The sequence below is a fragment of the Erpetoichthys calabaricus genome, chromosome 2, assembly GCF_900747795.2.
Source record: "Erpetoichthys calabaricus chromosome 2, fErpCal1.3, whole genome shotgun sequence".
Lineage (NCBI taxonomy): Eukaryota > Metazoa > Chordata > Cladistia > Polypteriformes > Polypteridae > Erpetoichthys > Erpetoichthys calabaricus.
Window position 1 is genome coordinate 177,604,065 of NC_041395.2, and position 23,084 is coordinate 177,627,148.

General features: G+C 39.4%; 1 protein-coding gene across 3 annotated transcripts in view; it reads left to right on the forward strand.

Moving 5' to 3' along the window:
- Window positions 1-23,084, forward strand: part of psmd1 (proteasome 26S subunit, non-ATPase 1) — a 238,805-nt gene that overhangs the window by 23,168 nt on the left and 192,553 nt on the right. For all 3 annotated transcript variants that reach the window (XM_051923647.1, XM_051923648.1, XM_051923646.1), the window contains 4 exons: window positions 3,512-3,555; window positions 4,012-4,085; window positions 22,321-22,490; window positions 22,589-22,794. In XM_051923647.1, coding sequence (XP_051779607.1) covers window positions 3,512-3,555; window positions 4,012-4,085; window positions 22,321-22,490; window positions 22,589-22,794 — 494 coding nt within the window. The remainder of the gene's footprint in view (window positions 1-3,511; window positions 3,556-4,011; window positions 4,086-22,320; window positions 22,491-22,588; window positions 22,795-23,084) is intronic.

Sequence of the window (23,084 nt, forward strand, 5' to 3'; positions counted from 1 at the left end):
AATGTGGAAAAAGTGATGCACTGTATATAGCACATTTTCCTACAAATAATGTAGCTCAAAGTGCTTTGTGCAAAAAACTGAGTGAATATGTCAGTTTTGTTTATGTTCACCTTTGTTTACATTTGAAAGCTGATTGAATTTGTACCAAGGGTATATACAGAATGCTTTTTGTGTATGTATTTGTGGGTTTGTTTTCCAACCATTTAATACAGTTTGAATCTACAGTAGAGTCTCGCTTATCCAACATTCTGTATTATCCGACGTCCCACCGCAAAAATAAAACAAAAAAAAAAAGGAATCAATCGGCAACAAGAACTGCAAGTTGCGAACGTGAGCGTAGTCTATTTTTTGCTGCTAAGTTCATTTTTTCAGTTAAGTTTTTCTGTTTTGTTGTAAAACATGATTACAGTGGATTATGTGGCTGGCCCCCTCTGGCGTGCGTGTCTCTCTCTCGCACGCGCGTGTTTGTGTTTGCGCATGTGCGTGTGCATCTCTCTCGTGCGTGCATGCATCTGTCTCTCTCTCTCGTGCGCATGTGTGCGTGTGTCTCTCTCTCAGGCGCACATGTGTGTGTGCGCGTTTCTCTCTCTCTCACGTGCGTGCGTTTCTCTCTCTCACGTGCGTGCGTTTCTCTCTCTCACGTGCGTGCGTTTCTCTCTCTCACGTGCGTGCGTTTCTCTCTCTCTCACGTGCGTGCGTTTCTCTCTCTCACGTGCGTGCGTTTCTCTCTCTCACGTGCGTGCGTTTCTCTCTCTCACGTGCGTGCGTTTCTCTCTCTCTCTCACGTGCGTGCGTTTCTCTCTCTCTCACGTGCGTGCGTTTCTCTCTCTCTCTCTCACGTGCGTGCGTTTCTCTCTCTCTCACGTGTGTGCGTTTCTCTCTCTCTCACGTGCGTGCATCTCTCTCTCTCGCGCGTGTGTGCGTGTGTCTCTCTCTCGCGCGTGTGCGTGTGTGCGTGTGTCTCTTTCTCTCACACGTGTGCGTGTGTCTCTCTCTCTTGCGCGTGCATGTATCTGTCTGTGTCTCTCTCTCATGCTCTCTCTCTCTCTAACGCTGCACAGGGAGAGACTGAACACGCGCGGAAATCATCGGCGCGCACAAACCGCAAGGGAAACTGGCTTGTTCCTATACCGAGTGTGTGGTCGTGCACAGAGGCAAAAGTTTGGCAAACTTTTTTGGTCATAACCCGATTTGTACGTGTTCAGAGGTGTTCGTGAACTGAGGTTCCACTGTATTAGGCTCGTAATGTGTAAAATTATAACATAGTTTGATGTTTAATAGGCTTTTTCTTAACACCTCCCATTATCCGACATTTTCGCTTATCCGACGTTTTGCTGGCCCGTTTATGTCGCATAAGCGAGACTCTACTGTATACAAAGGAAAGGATGTAGTACAGAGAGATTTTATTTATTTAATCTTTTTTTAGATTTTATTTTGTATTAATATCTAGTTTATTTGGAAATGAATGAAAAAATTACTTTAAGCTTTTAAGTTTTAAAGGACAACACAAAGATTTTAGTTTTAGATTTAAGATTTTAATATTTTATTTATTTGAAGTTGACCAACAAAACTTAGTGTTTTCTCCTCTAAAACTTGAAATCTTTTCACTGGTCAGAATTGAGACTTTATTTTGTGTTACTTATGTGTTTGGAATTAACCAAATAATTTTGTTGTGCATTTTGTTTGTGTTCTCCTGTAACACTCAAAACTTTTGACTGGTCAGAAGTAAGATTTTAGTTTATTATATATACTATTTTATTTATCTGAAGTACAATTGAATATTGTTCTACAGTACATATGTCATGCTCAACTTCTGACAGAAAATAAGTAATATTTAAACCAAAATTAACCTTTTGATATATTTACATCTCACTTAGGAGTAAAAAGGAACCCTTAAGCTTGACAGAAATAGTGATTTGATTTATATTGTGATGGGCACAGGCCATCTACTAATGGCCTGCTAGTAGTTCGGGACTGACCAGGACTGAGGGTACAATAAGAGAGGCAGATGTACAATAAAGGGTAGGTTTTTATTCCCCAATTGCAAAAACAAAAAACAGTTGCTGCTGTAAATGTTTGCCCTAAACAAAAAATGTAGTCCAGAGTGAAAGCAATTCTTATTTTGAGAATGAAAAAAGAACAAATATAATTTAAAATAGATTGCTTAAAGCTACACAAAAGCTCATATCCTGATGTTTACTCAGTCTCTTTCAGTACAAGAAAGGGTATCCACAACCTCAACTTTAAAGAAAACAAAAATTGGACACTGTTTCAGCCCATGCCATAAACTCAACTCCGGGGGGTGGGGGGGGTTATTAGGGGGGAAAATCTCGGGAGCCTCAAGCTGCTGCTAAACAGCAACCAACTGCTCAGCCACCAGACACCTCCAAGTCTGGCGCACCTTGCACACTCTAAGTCTTCCCCCCCCCCCCCCCCCCCCCCAAGTCTCTCCGATTGATTGTAAAAACCACCCCATCTTGCGGCCACAACCGTTCTTATAAAGGTGTCTCAAGTTCCCTGGTCAGCTTGCCTACACGCAGGGAGACACCATTTCGGTTCTGTAGGGAGAATCACACACCTCAAACAAAAAACCGAAGTATCTGACAACAAAATAAACATACAGTGGAACCTCGGTTCATGACCATAATTCGTTCCAAAACTCTGGTCGTAAACCAATTTGGTCGTGAGCCGAAGCAATTTTTCCCCATAGGATTGTATGTAAATACAATTAATCTGTTCCAGACCATACGAACTGTATGTAAATATATACATTTTTTTTTAAGTTTTTAAGCACAAATATAGTTAATTAAACCATAGGATGCACAGCGTAATAGTAAACTAAATGTAAAAACATTGAATAACACTGAGAAAACTAACACTGCAATAGTCACGCTATAGCGCTACCAACCGCTGGCTAAAAACTCTTTTAAATGAGTTTTAAGCACAGGGAAAAAAATGAACATTTGAAAAAATCCGTAATTTAATAAACCTCCAAGAAAAGTAACATTGCAACAATGCACGCTACGAACTGATCGCTGTAAACAGAAGTGAAAACAAAATCAAGCCCAGTGCATTCTTTAACTGCCTTCCTACCTTATGCGTCCAGCTCTCTCTCTCTCTCTGCCTGTGTGTGTGTGTGTGTGCATGTGTGTGTGCGTGTCTTTCTCTCGCGCTGCTTTTTCTTGGCCTATGATCTGTGAATGCTGTTTTACTTATCTGAATAAAAAAAGCTCTAAACTCATTTTCAGTTAATTCTTACCTTTTGGTTATACTGGGACTTAGTTATTACTCTGATACCCAGAAAAGCTGTACGTGTATTTGACAAGGTAACATTTTAAGCTAATGATTTATTAATTTTACTGGCCAATGTGATTATACTCTTGTAAAACCTTTTAATATTGAATGAGAAATATACCACAGAAAATAGCTTTAAACTGTGGTCAGTTTAGAAAAAAAAGCAACTGCATTGTCAAGTAGCTCAATTAAGAATTTTATTTTCTGTATTTCACAGCTGGGATTATCTCTCTACTTGATGAGGAAGATCCTAAACTTAAGGTAAACACCATAACTAAGGAGTTTTAAGTATTATTTTTGATTTTAATATAATGCATTGATTGGTGCAATTTTGCCACAGAATAACTAGACCTTGAAAGAATTGTTTTGGTTCAGACTAAGTCTACCTCTTCTTTCTGGTTCTGTGTGTTTTGAACTGTGTATATATACTGTACATGCATAAGTTGCCTAAATTGAGGGTGTGAATAAATGTGTACAGGAGTAGAGGTTCTAGCAGATTGCTATTCTCTTAGGGTGGTTACACTTTTATACCATCTGCTGCCTGGGTTGATTCAATACATATGATTCTCTGAATGGAATAAAAAAAAAACAGTATTAGAAAAATCATTAAAGTATGCTTGTAATTGTGTCACCAAATTAATGTATGGTTCATATTTAAAGTAATAAAAAATATTAAGGAATTTTATTTAATGTTCCACCTTTTCTCCTCTTGTTTAGGAATTTGCATTGCACAAGTTGAATTCAGTCGTCAATGATTTCTGGGCTGAGATATCAGAATCTGTTGACAAAATGTGAGACACTTTCTTTTCTATTGATGATAGGACTTCCATTATTGAATTAATGTGTGTGGAAATACATTTTTAAACAATAGTAATTAATTCTTGGTATTCAAATAGACTCTATGTGTTGTACTGTCATTTCAGCAGACATCACAAAAAATGAATACAGGAGAGGCACAATAAAATAAATCTTAAAGTATTTATTTGTGATCTAGGACATATTACAAGACGATATACTTGAAACAAATGAAAGTAGCTACAACATGAAAGTCATATTGGAAAAAAAAAAAGGTGACTGATGTAAATGTTTGAAATAGGTCTGCAAACTATAGTATGAGCATGTTTTGGTTTATTATTGTGAAGAGCTTTCAGAATTAATTGCACTTGTTGAATATGTTTAGATAAAGATAAATGTAATTTGTGCCATTGCAGAAACAAACACAAAATATGTGACTTGTTTAATACTTACTAGAGCATTTCCAGAACCCAATGCTGTAATTTAATATTTTGGTTTTCAACAGGTTGCTCTCCTGAAAATCCGTTCCAGGAGCAGCTTATTTGCATTTTGTTTGGATAGTTTTCCTTGTCAATAAGGAAAAAGACAGTGTTCTTCCAAATGGATAAACAGCCCCTTTCATATGTAAACTGATCTGTGGAATCCTATCATGCTTTTTCTGGAGTAGCTGGCCTGTAATTGGGATTATTATCTCTAAATTCCTGCTAACAGGAGTAATCAAATGTTGTGTAAATGGTTATAGTCAAAGGGAAGAAAAAGCATGTGTTTTTCACTGGGTTTTATTGTGCCTATAGCACACACTTGAGCTATGGGAGTTTTGCACAGAAAAAAACATTAGTTAAAATCAGTCATAATTGGTTAAATAGAAACCACAGTGTCAGTTATTCGTTCTTCTTGCGCACTTCAGTGTTGTGCTGCCGGAGGCTAGAACATATAATTTCAGCGCTAGTTTGTCCCTCATGTTAAACTGGGTGCTATGTGCAGAGATTGACTTAGTCCTTAACTGGATCATTTTGGATGTAAAAGATAATGACGTTTAAATTTTCTGTTTATTTTTGTGTGTAAAGAAAATGACTAAACTTTTTTTTTTTCCCCAAAAGTAAATTGATTTTCTTTTCAAAACCACAAAAATCATACACAGAGAAGCTTTAAATAATTTTTTTATTAATTGTAATTCTCTCATTGTGTAATGAATATGAATATCTGACTGTCACACCTATATTAGCTTGTTGGACATTCCATTCCAAACCCAGAGGCATTAATATATATATAATACTAGGGACCCACTGCTCGCTTCACTCACCAATCCCTGTGCCTGCGCTATGCGCTAGCCTCTTTGCGGTTCTGTCGCTCGCGTATGGGGATGCGGTTGTACAATTCAAACAGATTTTTATTTTCACTGGAATTGTTACATATGCATAAATGGAACTGTTTTACATTACAATGAGTAATTAGCCATATTAAAGAGTAAAACATAATAATTTGAAAGTGAATTATGTTTCATGTTGCTTTAGAGTTATTATATGATAATACAGTTTTGTTCTGTTTGGCTTTAAAATTAACACGCAAATACATTTTAAACTTGTAAAACTTCATTAAAAACAATTTCTTGAATAAAATTTTCGTCAATATTGCATTGAATTTTAATTCTGTTTTTGGACTTTAATCATGTCAACACAGTGTACAACTGCCCGTGATTGAATTTCGTGTCTTTCTCTCTATTACATAAAATTACTTTGTCGAATGTTTGGCTCTGAGATTTGTTAATTGCCTTTGTAAAAGCTATTCTAACGGGAAACTTAAAGTTTTAAACAAACGGCATATCAAGATCTCCTTTGTTGTGTAATGTTACCTGTGGAAGATGTACTACATTACCTTTCTTGGATACATCCTTCTTTCTACAGTAATTCGTGTGGTGGAAAACCGGATGGTGTTAACAGTTGTAGTTATTCTTCGGGATATTGTAAGTTGATGTTTTCATCGTCCGCACGATGACCACCAGCTGTTTCAGCATAGTCTGTTTGTAACACATTTAACCAATTTGCGTGTAACCCATCAACATTTTTGGCATCAATTTGTTTGACTTCATTGTTTCTCGGTGCTAGGATTGCCCATGTACTCATTTTTTCTGTTGATAACCCTTCGTGATGAAATTCTTCAATAGGATTTGGACATAATACGTCTTCTTTATATGGGAACTTAAAGTGAGGAAAATGTTAATTTATAAGAGCTGAGAGAGCAGAAAATGTGTCTGTCAAAAGCTGAGAGATGAAAGTTTGTTGCACATGATTAAGGGGGGGGGGGGGGGGGGGCGTGACTTGAAAAATTCTCATGGCCAAGGTCTCAACTTGCGGGACTTGGAAAAAATCTTCCAAAAAGTCTCGTCTCGTCTTCCAAAAAGTCTCGTGTCTTCCAAAAAGTCTCGTCTCGTTGCAAGATTTTATTATAATAGATAAGATTTTAGAATGTGTCTGTGGTAATTTATGCTCATTTAGCTAAAAGGGTGAAACTGATGGGATGCATGATGCATGTGAGTTTGTCATAAAACATGTAACAGAGACAGTGGTGATTTTTTTCAGCAGTTGATCAATAATTAATAATTGATCAGTAATAACGCAAAAAACAAATACATCAGATATTAAGAAAGTGGGAGTATGTCAATCCATAGCAGACCGATGTTGATGTACATTTATGGTTTGAATTTTATGATTTAAATATTAATGGGATTATTCAAAGTTTAAAAAAAAAAAAAAAAGTTTGTATTGATCAGATTGATTTAAAACATACTGGTTTCTGAATGTTATACTTAAAACAATCAAGTACGAAATAGCAATATGAAGTACATTTGGCAGCAATTGAAACATGTATTAACACTAGAATCTCTCAGTGTCTTTGTTTTGCAAATGTGTCGATCAACACTGGCAGCAGGCATCCTGCTATCCCATCTGTCACTGACACAGCTGAAGTTCTCCCAGCTAAAGGCTCTTTATCTGGTTATGAGTTGCCTGGAATTGTCTAGGGTAAATAATATGTCTGTTTTTGGAATATATGAATTTCATATATGTTCTATGTCTGACAATCTGACGAGAAATGTTGAACACATAACTAAAACAACGTTTTTGCATGTTATACTACTAATGACAGAGCTTCCTGTGTTTGATCGACACAGGCATGCTGACAAAGTACATGTGCAATGTCACTCCTTATTTAGGAAAAGATTGATTGCAGCTTCCACTTGCAGCCAAAGTCACTTAAGTGAGCAATTCTCCACATCAGTGTTTTGATCTGGCAGTGCAATGCTGACAGTATATGTGCCCAAAAAGAAGTTTGGCAGTTTGCTCGCATACTGAATTGTCTCTAGCTGCAGTTGGAAGCTACCATCCCACTGGTGCCAAGCAGAGTTGTGTTGCGGTGCAGCAGGCTATTAGCCAACAAGAATGATGTGAAGAAGTTGTCTGTTGTTACGATTCTTTCTTTGTCCAAAAACACCTCCATAAGCTTTATCACCAAAGGCTTTCTCCCTTGGGATGACTGGAATCTTTTCCTATATAAGGAGTGGCATTGCAAATGTACTTTGCCAGCATGCCTATGTCGATCAAACACAGGAAGCTCTGTAGTCTACTTGTGACTTTACGCTGTAGGAAGATAAGAAAATAAAGAGAGGTAAAAAACTTCTGATGTGGCTTTTATGTAAGTAACATATAGTTTTTAATATATAAAGACCATTGAAAAACATAATCACAAACAGAACTTTGCACAATACCTTGACGAGCTCTGTAGGCCCTGCTGATTCATTGAAGGATATGTTTGTGGCAGATTCACTGGCAAGATGATGCCTGCTCTTATTTTATCCAAATGGTGCCATCTTTCACCCTTACGCCTGGTGCAGCTGCGTTGTTCTTATGTGTTACTGGATATTTCTTGCATTGAGAGCTTCTGGTCTCTTTGTCCGATGTAGAACCCTCATCCTCATCTGAGTTCACCTCTGTTCTAGCATGTCTTTATTTGAAAACTAACAGTGTCAGATCGGGGGAAGCATGAACGTGACTGAGAGAATAAAACTGAATAATACCAAAAAAACCAAAAAAAAACTAACCTTTACAGGTACCATAAACTTGCACTGGTCGTTACAAACTGAAATCAAATATGTGTTTATATTCTATAATAGTAACAGTAAGAGCAGCTCGCTACTCAAAATGGTAAATGCAGGAAGGACCCGCAATCAAACCCACAACCTCTTGATTATGAGACAGCAGTTCTTACCTCTGCACCAGCCAAGAGGACGTGTCAGCCTCGTCCCCTATTCCAATTTTTTTTTCCAGTTATATACTTGGATAAAAGTTCACTTGTTTTGTTATACTTGTACCTTTTGTGAAAGTGTTTAGTTGAAATTTGGACTTCAGTCTTCACACATTATAGACTTCATGTCAACATTTTGTCATTAGTACTATAACATGCAAAAACTTTTATATTTCATTTGTGTTCAACATTTCTTGCCTCTCATTTCTTGTTATCCAGAATTTTCCCCGATCATTGTAGACATGGAACACATGTGAAATGCTTGTATCCCAAATGACGATATATTATTTACCCTATACAACTCTAGGCACCTCACACCCAGATAAAGAGCTTTTAGCTGGGAGAACTTCAGCTGCATAGGTGGGGGATGGGATAGCAAGCTGCTTGCTGCCAGTGCTGATGGAAACATTTGCAAAACAAAGACACTAATGAGGGGGTGTGAAGGAATTTAAGGTGGCCTGGGATTGCGACTTTTTTCGTAGCTTCAGGGATTCTGTTGTTCAAGAATAAAGCTTCAGAATTTCTAGAACAACATGTTTAGTATATGCAGATATATATTACAGTTTCATCAACCAAAAAGAAATCTGCAGCTTCTGCCACTGGTGCAATGGTTCAGTGTCATTCCTATGTGAAACTGAATGTCTATGACTAAGTGCATAATTCGACTAGTCAGTGTCATTTAAAAAGGACTGACCTGTTCATTGTTGGCTATGAATGATTTGTATTATACATATTCAGTTTTTAATTAGCTTGGGCCTTTGACATTTGGGAAGCTTAAATAACAGTTTTTTAGTGGAACTGATACAACTTAAATAAATGCAAGTTAAAGAGTACACTTAACCACATTTCACATTTAATACATTGAATATAACCAAAAACATCTGTATGAAAATCATCGTCATGAGTACCAGACCAGACTTGACAATTTTTATGAGTGGTTCTACTTTACTGACGTATCCTCAATTACGAAACTTTTTGTATTTTTAATACTTATTAGTGAAAATAAAAAAATATGGACCATTATAGAAATAATAAAGTGGTCAAGTCTATTTAACTATTGAGGTGTGCAATTGAATCTGTTTAATATAAGTTACTCTTTATTTTACATTGCACATGCAAATACTGTCATGATGTATCAAAAATGAGCTTGCTTTCTATTCATAACTAGCTGTTCCCCATGGCTCTGCCCACGTATTCGTGAAACATGTCATACTTTAGAAATTAAGTAAAAATATAATAATTTGTGTTGAGAAGAATTTATATTGATAGCTTTTGTATCCAAGGGCCTCTTCATGTACAGAATTTTTGGTTTTGCTCTCAGTAGTGAGAATGTAACTGTGATCTCTTTGCCAAAAATGTAAAAAGTTGGCAAGGTGTCTCTGGCCAAGTGGAAGGTAGGTATGGTCCAATGTCAAACGTTCCCAATGTATCTGATCGTGTTCATGCTTCCTAACTGGATAGATTGATATTCCTGAAGCTTAATTGACTTAGTGTTAGACTGTGATGATTGTGTTCCCCTAATGCAGATGTTCTCAGATGACACTGCTCTTATGTGTGGACGGGAGGAGTAATACATGGGTTTGATGAATGACTTTGTGGGGTGGTGTAGATCAAACCAACTGCTGTTGAACACTTCCAAAACCAAGGAGATGGTCGTGGACTACCGTAGGTCTAGAGACCTGCCACCATTGAAGGGGCTGATGTGGAGTGGGTCAGGACCTATAAATATCTGGGAGTGCAGTTGTTTAACAGGCTGGCCTGGTCAGAGAACACAAAGGCTTTGTTCAGGAAGGAGCAAAGCCAGCTGTAATTTCTGAGCAGGCTGGGCTCCTTTAAGATATGTAAGAAACTCCTGCAGATGTTCTATCAGTCAGTGGTTGCCAGTACTGTCTTCTATGTTGTGGTGTGCTGGGGGTGGGTAGCATGAAGAAGAGAGATGCTGATTGATTTGACAAGCTGATCATGCGAGCAGGATCTGTGGTCGGAATGGAAATGGACTCTCTGGTGACAGTGGCAGAGAGGATGGCACTATGCAAGCTGGTATTTATTATGGACAGTGGACATCAACCACTATATACCACCATAAATAAGCAGGGGAGTCTGTTTAGTGGTAGGCTGCTATTACAGATCTGCAATACAGACAGATGCAAAAGATCTTTTGTCCTCAGAGCAATAGTGTATGCATCAATACTGTATTACTTTTTTCATTATTATCCTATTAGAATAAGTCATGTCACTCTCTATTTTATTTTACCTTAATACTGAGTCACTTTTATCTATCACTTTAATACTATGTGTCACCTGCCACTTTGGTAGTAGTATTACTTACACAATTCTCACTACACTGGCATTATTGTATGCACCCTCTACATTACCTGAATTGGACTATAAGATTCCAAACCCAGTGTACTTATTTTTTACAAAATTTGTTATTTGTGTAGTGTGTACTTAAATGTTTTTATTTAACTTTTTATAATATTTGGCTACTGGTACTTGAATTTCCCTCCTGATCAATAAAGTATCTATCTGTCTAAAAAGGGTACACACAATTATGCGATAATAAATTGATTCTCCTGAGCACTCTCCCTACTTAAAAGGAAATCTTTTGGCATTATGACTTATATTTTCCAAATATTAGCCAATATTTCACAAATTCTGCCAGGGTATGTAAACATGAGCACAACCTTGTGTATAAAACAGTTCTGAGCTGTTAAGGTATGGACTCCACAAGACCACTGAAGGTGTCTTTCACCAAGACATTAGCAGCAGATTCTTCAAGTTCTATAAGTTGCAAGGTGGGAACTTCATGGATTGGACTTGTTTTTTGAACACATCCCACAAACGTTCAATCCGAATGAGATCTGGGGAATTTGGAGGACAAGTTAACACCATGAATTCTTTGTCACATTCTTCAAGCCATTCCAGAGCAATTTTTGCATTGTGACAAGATGCTTTATCCCGCTGAAAGACGCCACTCCTATCAGGAAATACTATTGCCATGAATGTGGTCTAAAACAATCTTTAATAATAAATAATAATAGGTTACATTTATTGAGCGCCTTTCACAAACCCAAGGTCGCTTTACATACAGAGAAAAAAAAATTACACGGATGACAAAAGTTTGTAGAAGAGGAAAGTCTTCAGTTGCAATTTAAAAGTGCAGAAACAGGAGCAATCTCTGAGAGACTGAGGAAGAGAGTTCTAGAGTTGAGGTGCTATAGCACTGAAGGACCTGCCTCCCAAGGTGGAGAGTCTGGTGCGTGGGACAGTAAGGAGATTACTGCTCGAGGACCTGAGAGAGCGACAAAGAGTGTAAGGAGCTAGTAGCTGAGTGAGGTAGAGGGGGGCAAGGTTATGTAGGGCTTTTGAAGGTGAGAAGCAGAATCTTGAATTTAATCCTTGATGGAACCGGTAACCAGTGAAGTTGGGAGAGAACAAGGGAAATGTGAGCAGAACGCTTTGTGTGGGTGAGGACTCTAGCTGCAGAGTTCTGAATATACTGTAGCTTCTGTATAGATTTTGCAGGGAGGCCAATGAAGAGGGAATTACAGTAATCAATACGAGACATTATGAAACAATGAACCAGAGTTTGAGCATCAGACAAGGACAGAAATGGACGGAGGCGGGCAATGTTACGGAGGTGATAGAATGACATTTTGGAAAGAGATCTAATATGTAACTCAAAGTTAAGTAATGAATCAAACAAAACACCAAGATTTCTGACAACAGGAGCAGGTTTGCCAAGTGTACCATCAACTGAAATAGAGAAATTGAATGCCTTAGAAAGTTGGGATTTTGGACCTACCAATAACACTTCAGTTTTATTGGCATTAAGTTTGAGAAAGTGATTTTCCATCCATAGCTTAAAATCAGTGATGCATTCCGTGAGTGTGCCGGAAGGTAAATCTGTAGGGGAGTCTGTACTAAGATATAACTGTATACCGTCTGCATAACAGTGGAAGTTAAGGCCATGTCTGCGAATAATATGACCCAAAAGGAAGGATATAAAGTAGAAAAAGTAATGGCCCAAGGACTGAACCCTGAGGGACACCATGCGACACAGGTGAGGTGGAGGATTTATATCGGCCGAGTGTGACAAACTGTTGCCTATTAGAAAGATGTGAGCCATTGAAGGGCTAAGCCAGAGATGCCTACAACACATAGACGTGACAGGAGGATTTCATCGTTAACAGTGTCAAATGCTACACTTAAGTCAAGAAGGAGGAGAATATTAAGGGAACCGCAATCTGCAGACCGGAGAAGATCATTGACTACACGGAGAAGAGCTGTCTCAGTGCTATGCTGTGTACGAATTGCAGACTGAAAAGGCTGATAGTGTATTATCTGCAAGAAAAACAAGGAGTTGTGTAGCAACCACGCATTCCATCACCTTAGCCAAAAAAGGGAGATTAGAGATAGGCCTGTAACTGGAGAGAGAAGAAGGATCCAGGTCATGTTTTTTAAGGATTTGGGGTAACTGCAGCAGTTTTGAAGGCAGTAGGGACGGATCCTGAACTGAAACATGCATTTACCAATGAGGCAATAGGAATACTAATTATGGATGAGCATGTCTTAAGCAGAAAAGTGGGGGCAGGATCAAGCAGACAGGAGGAAGCATTACTTATTAATAAGTTCAGAGATGGCAAGAGAGTCAACAGGTGAGAAACAAACGAGTCTTGAGGATGGAGATGGCAGATCAGAATGAGTGAGTGACTGTGGTGTGGAGGGGAAACTGTGATAGATTTGATCAATTTTGGTATTAAAGAAATGTAAGAAAGCCTGACACTGTTCAGCTGTATTGGGGCATGCTAGAGGAGGGGGTTGGAGGAGTGTATTAACAGTTCTAAAAAGAGTTCTAGACCTAGATTTGGCACCATTTATGACAGAGGAATAATAGTTGGAGCGAGCAGTGTTAAGGGCATCCCTATATTTAAGTATGTGCTCAGTGTAAAGCTGTGAATGAACTATGAGGCCCGTTTTCTTATAAAGCCGTTCAAGACGCCGGCTAGTGGCTTTCATAACTCTGAGCTCACTGGTTTACCAGGGACAAGAGTGGGAGGCTGGAACATGCCTAGTCCTTAAGGGAGCAAAGTTATCTAACCGTTGGGAAACACAGCTGTTATAAAGGGAAACCATGTTTTCAGGAGAGGGAAGACTATCAGAAAGAGACGAAGACGGAAGGGAAGCAGCAAACAAATCAGAATTAACAGACCTAATGTTGCGATAGGAGACAGACTTTTTCTTGACAGATGTAGTGGTAATAATGCTAAAGTTACATTCAATAATCTTTTATGATCAGAAATACCAGAGAGTGAACCTGAGACAGAGACATTATTAAAGCCATTTAAACAAAGCAAGTCAAGAATATGATCCTGAGTAAGAGTGGGGAAATCCACATGCTGTGTCAAGTCAAAACAATCCAAAGTTGAGGTAAATTCAGCTGTAAGAGAGCAGTTGATATCAACATGAATATTAAAATCACCAAGTAAAATTACAGCAAGGCAAAGAGATGAGATTACACTGAGAAGTTCATTAAATTCAGACAGTTCACCACAGATTTGGGAGGGCGATAAACTAACAACAGCAGTACAGGAGGGGAGGAAACCATTTTAACAGCAATATATTCAAAAGATGTGACTTCAAAAAAGGAGAGTTCCTTCATTGTCAAGATAGATCTATAAACCACAGCCAGGCCACCCCCTTTTCCTGTTAACCTGGGTTTAGATATGTGGCTATAGCCTGGGGGAGACGGCAAGTTTAAATGTAAATAGTCACCAGGTTGTTGCCAAGTTTCTGTAAGAAGAAACATGTCCACTTGCTTCTGGGAGATGAGGTCATTAATCAGCGAGGTCTTGTTAGTGATGGAGCGAGTGTTCAAAAGGCCGAGCCTAAAGTTGGAATAGCCGGGAGAGTAGGGCGCTGACACTTCCTGAAGAGGATGAAGATGGCCCATGTTTATTCCTCGGACAGCCCTAGCATTACACCAGTAAACACGGTAAGTTTTCAATATACTTGGAATCAACACGTCCGAGCCATAGATCTGCGACAGGCCTCTTTTAGGCCGGTGAATATAGCGAGGACAGCGAGTAATTCCAAGCGACTGGCAAAAACTATAAGTCGGGGAGACAAATCATGGATGACAGTGAAGAGTTTTAAGTTCATATGGAGAATATATGAGCTGCATTGCCAAAAAAGTAGAAATGACAACACACAGCACAACTCCAAACCAGAGACAGAACAGGCTAAGAATATCCAGACAGCGGTGGACACCACCAAGAGCGAACAGAATGCCACACAACACCATGCTAACTCCAGCTACACACGTTAGCCAACCCAAATCTCACTGCATAACCAACTAGAAAAGGAAAAGCACAGCAGGCAGGCTTCACATTCGCAGTTCTGACTGGCGACTGCAAACGAAGCAAGAGTAGATTCATACTCACTGCAAAGGCAGTAACAGGAGAGAAGGAAGACTGCTTGCACAGGACTGAAGCAGGTGTGATCTAGGCAGTCGCCAGTGGCATTGGTTTAAAAAAAAAAAAAAAATCGAAAAGAGCAGTCAAGTCCGACGGGACAAAACAAATGCAACGACACCGGTGAGAAGCAGCAGCCAAACACACACAGCGTACTCTCAACCGGAAGTGAAAAAAATACAGTAGGGTCAGATGGTGTACCAGCCACTGCGTTGAGTAACGTGGCATGTGATAAGTTTATTACCAGAGAATTTAAGTAATGTAATCACATTAGGATGGACAAAATGTACAGTATATGCAGTCCAAATGTGGAATGTGAATGGCTCTCGCAAAGAACACAATTCTGGCTACTGCCTCTGGCTTAAGGCATATTACAATGACACCCCACTAAAGATTCTCTGATCGGGAACTTGTAGTGGGGATGGAGAGTGATTTTATCATTTGAATGAACCCTTTTTTTCCCCCACTGTATTTAAGGGGACCAAATATTTAGAAATATGAAACGCCACTTGGCTGTGTGCCTCTGTCTGAGATGCTGAAATATGTTTGTTGTGCTGCTATCTTAAGTGGCCATAGACTTCAGACAAACCGTCAGTGCATTGTTCTGTGTCGGATTTTGTATAACAAAACCACATCCAAATGACTGAAGAGATGCTGCCAGTTTTCGAGATGAGCTTTTCACTCCATGAATGAGCTGCCATCTTGCTATTGTGTGTTGCTGTTGGAGGGGGGCGGGAAGGAGCATGCTGTCATTTACGGAGCCCATCTGTACATCGTTTTTTTATTAAGTCGTGGGTAGAGGAGCCAATCTCAGAACAATGAGCCCAAGGCAAGAACTGTCCTTGAAAGGGGCACCAGCTCTGCAGAGAATTTATACAGGCACTGAAGTAAAATAGAAATTTATGAATAGGCTATAAAGATTATTGTGTGAACTTTGCAGACTTCGTGTTTATTTTTCCAGTTTATAGTGAATCATGATGTTCATTTTGCACATCACCAAAAAAAAAAATTCTAATAAAATTAATTTGTCACCCAGCTCTAAAACTGTTTAAGGATACAAGTTTTGTTTGCATTTTTTCAATTGATTGTCACCATTTTTTGTACAATTAATAACTGTTAGAAAGATGCACCCTGTTTAACAATAATGCAAGTAAAAATTCCCAGAAAAAGGTTTTGTTTATGCATCATGCATTTAATATTAAATGAGTAGGGTTGGGTTGGGGAGCATGCACTGGTACAGCACGTGGCCGCACCCACCACATGACGAAACAGTTTGGAACCTTGTTGGCAACCCAGCAGGCAGATACACGGTCCAGTCTCACCCTCTAGAAATGACAATCTATCTGTTGCACCCAGGTGTTATGTGGGCATCCCCTTGGAATGGTCCAGCTGCTCGGGTCCTCAACAGTGAGGATCCTGCAAGCTGGATCACCCTCATGGAATCGCAACCACATGGCCATAGTGCCGTAAATAATGCTCCCTCACAATGCACGTAATGTGCATCATTTGGGATTCCATGAGCAACTGCTCAATCGACACAAAGTCAGACCAGCGGTATCCAAGGATTCTCCAAAGAGACACAGTACCAAAGGACTCCAGTCTTTGACTCGGGTCACTGGATAGTGTCCATGTCTAGCAAACATATAACCAAACAGGAAGCACCAAGACTCTAAAGACTTGGACCTTTGTCCTTTTGCAATGATATCGGGAGCGCCACACACCCCTTTCTGGTGACCTCATGACCAACACCCCCCATCCCAACCCCCCCGCTCTCCCCATCCATCTACTGACTTCATAGAAAGCGTCACCAGAGGCATTAATGTCACTGCCGAGGTAAGTAAACCTCTTGACAAAGTCCAGTCTCTCTCTGCAGATGGACACACTGCTGATGGCTATGCCCAAGAGGTTATTACAGGCTTGGATATTGGTTTTTACCCAGAACACTTGCAAGCCCAGACACTCGGACTCCTCGTTCAGTCTCTCTAGACCCCCGATCAGAGCCTCTATTGACTTTGTCAAGATCAGTGAATCTCTCTTCACCAGATGCTAGATGACAATGAATCAAAATCTGTTATTTTATGTTACTGGAAAGCATTAAATGCATACTTATTCAGGAATAGCAGTTAAATGATGCTCAGTAGTCCATTACCTGTGTGGTCTCTTGTGCATGGTCAAGAACACAGATAATGGCTTTGCCCTGCAATTGCCATACTTCTACTGCACTTGTTAACGTCTTGGTATGGCAATCAGGTTTATGTCTCACTTGAACATTTTGTGTGTGTAGTATCACTGATTTCATGTGTTGTGCAGTTGCACAGGTGAAGGCCATTTTTTATTAATAAAGGTATATATAATTCTCGTTTGTTAGTGTACAGTAATCCCTCGCTATATCGCGCTTCGCCTTTCGCGGCTTCACTCCATCGCGGATTTTATATGTAAGCATATTTAAATATATATCGCGGATTTTTTGCTGGTTCGCGGATTTCTGCAGACAATGCGTCTTAATTTCTGGTACATGCTTCCTCAGTTGGTTTGCCCAGTTGATTTCATACAAGGGACACTATTGGCAGATGGCTGAGAAGCTACCCGGCTTACTTTTCTGTCTCTCTTGCACTGACTTTCTCTGATCCTGACGTAGGGGGATTGAGCAGGGGGGCTGTTCGCACACCTAGACGATACGGACGCTCGTCTAAAAATGCTGAAAGATTATCTTCACGTTGCTATCTTTTGTGCAGCTGCTTCCTGAAATGACATGCTGCGTGGTGCTTCGCATACTTAAAAGCTCGAAGGGCACGTATTGATTTTTGACTGAAAAACAAACTCTCTCTCTCTCTCTCTTCCTGCTCCTGACGGAGGGGGTGTGAGCTGCCGCCTTCAACAGCTTTGTGCCGTGGTGCTTCGCATACTTAAAAGCAAACAGCCCTATTGATTTGTTTGCTTTCCTCTGTCTTTCTGACAGACTCTGTTCCTGACGCGCACTCCTTTGAAGAGGAAAATATGTTTGCATTCTTTTAATTGTGAGACGGAACTGTCATCTCTGTCTTGTCATGGAGCACAGTTTAAACTTTTGAAAAAGAGACAAATGTTTGTTTGCAGTGTTTGAATAACGTTCCTGTCTCTCTACAACCTCCTGTGTTTCTGCACAAATCTGTGACCCAAGCATGACAATATAAAAATAACCATATAAACATATGGTTTCTACTTCGCGGATTTTCTTATTTCGCGGGTGGCTCTGGAACGCAACCCCCGCGATGGAGGAGGGATTACTGATACTCTAAAAATTTGTTGTTAGTGTCAGCATATTGACTCTGACTAGCTAAATTTTCTACTCTTGCATCATCTTGGTAAAATGTTTTTCTGTACTGGTCACAGTGCCTTTTAATTGAATGTAGTACCTTGGTTCAGCTTAAGACATTAGCTGTGTAATGTCTTTAGTCATGTGAAGTGGTAACACATCTTCGTTCTAATATATACAGTACATCTTCCATGTGTTTTTTCTTTGACTGCTTGGCAGCACAATTTTTCATTGGTAGTGCTTCCAGTGTAGTAGTTTGTTATTCTTTGACCTAATAAGAGGCGTGGTAGTTTGAAATGTAGTAATATAGATGTTCAAGTCCGGCCCATACACAGTGTTGCAGCATAGAGTGACAGGAAATAATGTTTCCCTAGACTGCAGTGCAAAAAAATACATAAACACAGGAAAAGTGCAAGACAGGTAAAGAAAGGACTATACTATAATAAATAAAGATAATAGCTAAGTGAATCGGTATAATTAATTTGAAATACTAATAAACCATTAATAAATAACAGTAAAACTATTAATAAAAATCAACAATAGTGATCAGTGTAACAAATGTATTGCATTTAATTTTGCTGCTGGGGCAGATAGATCTGAGGGTGGGGGGGTGGCAGCATTGAATTGAGAATCTGGAAAGCCAAGGGGTATTAACTGTTGTAGTTCCTGGCAGAACTGGTTTGGATGCTGCAGTACATTCTGCCAGATGGAAGTGGGACAAAGAGACCATGGGAGGGGTGGGAGTGGTCCTTCACAATGCTGCAAGGTTCGTGGATGCAACACTTTATACAAAGAAGTTTTCAGTGGAGGACAGAGAAGACACAACAGTCATTTCTGGAGTGCACAGTATCCATTGTAGGACCTTATGGTCAGAGACACTGCTTTCCCAAACTAGGCAATGATGCAGCTGGTTAGAATGCCCCTGTAGAATTGGGGGAAGTAGTCTTGCCTTCTTAAGCCACTGAAGGAAGTGACGACTCTGCTGCACCACCTTGGCTATGGAGGTGATAGGTAAGGTCAAGCTGCCAGATGCACACCAAGGAATTTGGTGCTCTTGTCCAGTTCCACCACAGAGCAGTCGTTGTGTAGTAGGGTCTGGACAGCGTAGGCCTTCCTGACGTCCACAGTTATCTCTGTCATCTTGTCCACATTAAGAGACAGATTGTTGAACTTGCACCAGTCTGGCAATCGTCGTATCTCCATTCTATAAGCTGACACATCTCCATTGCAGATGAGACCTACCACCGTTGTGTCATCCACAAACTTAATGATGGTGTTCGGGCTATATGCAACCTTACAACAATGAGGCAGCAGAGTGAACAGAGGTGGGCGGAGTTCACAGCCCTCAGGGGCACCAGTGCTCCAGTACTGGAGATTGGGTTTCTGACACCAACTGTCTGGAATCTTTTTCTCAGGAAGTCCAGGATGTAGTTGTAAAGGGATGTGCTGTTTCCTAGCAGACCTAACATCCCTATTAACTTCTTGCATCATTAGCATTCATAGGATCAGCCTAGTGACGTGCAGTTTTAGGCTGAATCATCTTCTACAGTGGTGCCATCAATTGCGGTCTGCTGTCTATGGCAGTATACAAGCAATGTGTTTTGTATTGGAGGTTCCAGTAAAATGTTTTGCTTCTGCATTCCCATAGGTAAACTGTGATTTTCCTCAATATATCAGTGATACATTGCAAACATAAAGTATGCCATATTTTACCATATTCGACCAACCACCCACCAAAAATCTTCAGTTAAAGGTTTAATTATGTAGTTGGTATGAAATTTGGAAAGAGAAGAAGAAAACGGAGTTGTGAAATAAATCAGTACAGTAATAGACATTCTTATTGGTATATGATTGTATGCTGTTGGTTGCTTATATAAAGTTGATAATTACTCAATTTGTTTTCTTTTTCTAATCTTAAATATTGCTAAGTAAGATGTAAATAACATCAGAAGTCTCTGAAAGTACAGGGTGAGCCAAAAAGAAGTACCACACTCCCCAAAAATGTAAGGGTCTACAATGCCAAATTCTGCAACAGCACACCAAACTGCAACACGCTCACTGTGCAGAGGTCTCTGATGAAGTTCACAAGGGTTGGTTTTAGCCCAATAGCAAAAGTTTTGCTTATTAAGACAACCATTCAAATGGAAATGTGCCTTGTTGCTGCACATAACGATAACATCTTGATGAACAGTTTGCAGAATGTTCGCGCACAACTCTCTATGTCAGGCATTCGTACGGTCCGAGGATGGCCTGGAAATTTTCTGTTTAATGTTGTAACCATGTCTTTCTAAATTTAGCCACCCACTGAAGAATTATTTTCTGATTTGGGATTTCACCGTTAATAGGGAATACTGAAGTGCATTCGGAAGGCACGTTGCGTAGTGATTATGGATTTGTTGTTTTTGAAGAACGCTTCGACAGCGAAAGCACGGTGTGCACCAGACCAAGGCAAGTTGCCGACTGAAAACTACAAGGGATCGCCTGTTAAAGTACCCCCACCCCAACCAACTTGACTGCCTCTAACTCACGCAATTACCTTGAGAAATGTGGTACTTCATTTTGGCTCTTCCTGTATTAGACAGAAGGATATCAGCAGGATTTTCCAAACTGAAATGTTCCAGAATGACATTAAGTAGTGAGTCAGTTGTAAGTAAAACAGTTGGAGCACATTCAGTAACAAATAAACAATGAAGCTACACTAAGCTAATGATAAAATACATTAGATATCTCCTACGCACCATTTACTGGTAACTGCACCTTGTATAAAAAATTACACAACCTTTGGAGCCTGGCCTGTAAAGATTAAGCTGTTGTTGCTTCGCTTTACTTAAACATTGTCCTCAAGTACATTGTAGGCATTTTATGAATAATTCACTAGGGAAGATGATAGGGTGAACTAAAACACAACACGTGCAAGATATATCTAGCACACAAACCCCAGTATGGACCTTTCTGTTCAAGTGAATGGACCCTTTCAGTTTGGGAAGGCTTTGGAGCTATTTTTGCTAGCTCTTCCCAAAACCTCCTCTTAATTTATCTGTTGACTGCATTGTCTGGTTGCCCTTCCTCCCTGCCATCTAGTTACTGTCCACAGGCCCACATTTCAGAACTTGGTATGCATAAGTAGAGGCAAACTATTTAGTGATAGCCCTGGGCGGTCCCACTTTTAGACCATCCAAGAGTGACTTCAGATGTGAAAGTCCTTCGTGCTTGAGTACTAGGGCCACTTGTAAAAGATTCTTGTTTTTCTACGTCTGACATTTCATGGACAAGGCAATTTGTGTATAGCGTGGCCACAATAATTCCCTCTGGGTCTTTTCCATGTATCGTAATAGAACAAACTAAGAACCAGCCTTAATTGTCCTAACCTTTTTTTTGGTTCAGATGGAGCTTTCCTTTTTCTACTGTAAAATTTACCCCTTAGGTTCTGATTGTACCTTTTTGGAGGTCACCTATTGACACTATAAAAATGTTGTCTTCTGCATCCAGCACAGTTTATCCTTTATCTATGGCATATTAAGATTGTGAAATACAGGTGTGTGTTTCTCTTTTTTTTTATATTGTATTTAAGAAGGAAACTACTATTCAAAGAAGCAACTTACATTTTTGTACTTTCCCTCCCCCCCCCCCCCATACTGATGAGCTACTTGAACTTTTGAGAACAACTCATTTAGGTTGTATATATCTTTCTCAAAATGGTACAGTTACACATTTCCTAACTCCTAACACCCCCATGTTATTTTAAGTGATATTACAATTCGTCTCGCTTGTAAGCCAACATTATGCAGGAGGTAACATAAAAAGGAAACTATAATTTCTAATGAAGGTGTGATAATCACATTTTTAAAAGTGCAAATTAGTCAAATTATGAGCTTTGCCCGGAACAGTATTAAGCAAACAAGTGCATTATTCTGCAGCCATTATTTGAAATTCGTGACAAAATTTACAATATATTGAGGTCATAATAACTGCAAGTGACTATACATTAGTGTCTTCCAGCGAATGTTTATTATCTGCAGTCTACCCTTAGTGTTGTGGGTTTATGTAAATATATGATGATTTTGTTTTGATGAGCACTCCAGAAATTGTTTATTATGTTTGGTGTACCACTAACATAATAGCTTTGTGTAAATTATTATTATCATTATTTTTTTTTATTTGTAGTGAAGTCCTCTATGAAGATGAAGCCTTCCACAGCCGTGAGTTTGCAGCGCTGGTCGCCTCCAAGGTATTCTACCATCTGGGTGCTTTTGAAGAGTCTTTAAATTATGCACTTGGAGCTGGGGATCTTTTTAATGTTACAGATGATTCTGAATATGTTGAAACAATCATTGGTAAGCTGATAAAATTACTCTGATATTATGTCTGGCAGAACCTGTTTTAAAGTGATTTGAAACACTAATACTATTTTGTCTGCTCATTTTTATTTTAGCAAAATGCATTGACCATTACACAAAACTTAGGGTGGAGAATGCAGAGCTTCCAGAGAAGGAAAAAAAAAGCATTGACCCCCGTCTTGAGGGCATTGTCAACAAAATGTTCCAGCGCTGTCTTGGGGATCACAAGTATAAGCAAGGTATTGGGATTGCATTAGAGACACGAAGGCTGGACATTTTTGAGAAAACAATATTGGAATCTGTAAGTACTCTTCTTGCTAGCAATTTGTGTGTCGCTTGATGGCATGGTTGTCATTTTAAAAATAGGGTATTATTATTAGTAGTAACTAACTACAAGGTTAAGGTCTCATTGCCCTTACTTGACATGGCAAGAGTGATACCAACCCCCTCTAATTAAATTTACCACTGACTTTGGTTTTCTATTTTCCAAAAGAACCAGAACTGTTGTGCAAACACACATTTGGAAAGTCAGTGGGGGTGGGTGAAAGCTCTACTTGAATTTTGAGTTTTGTTATACATAACTTTTGATGT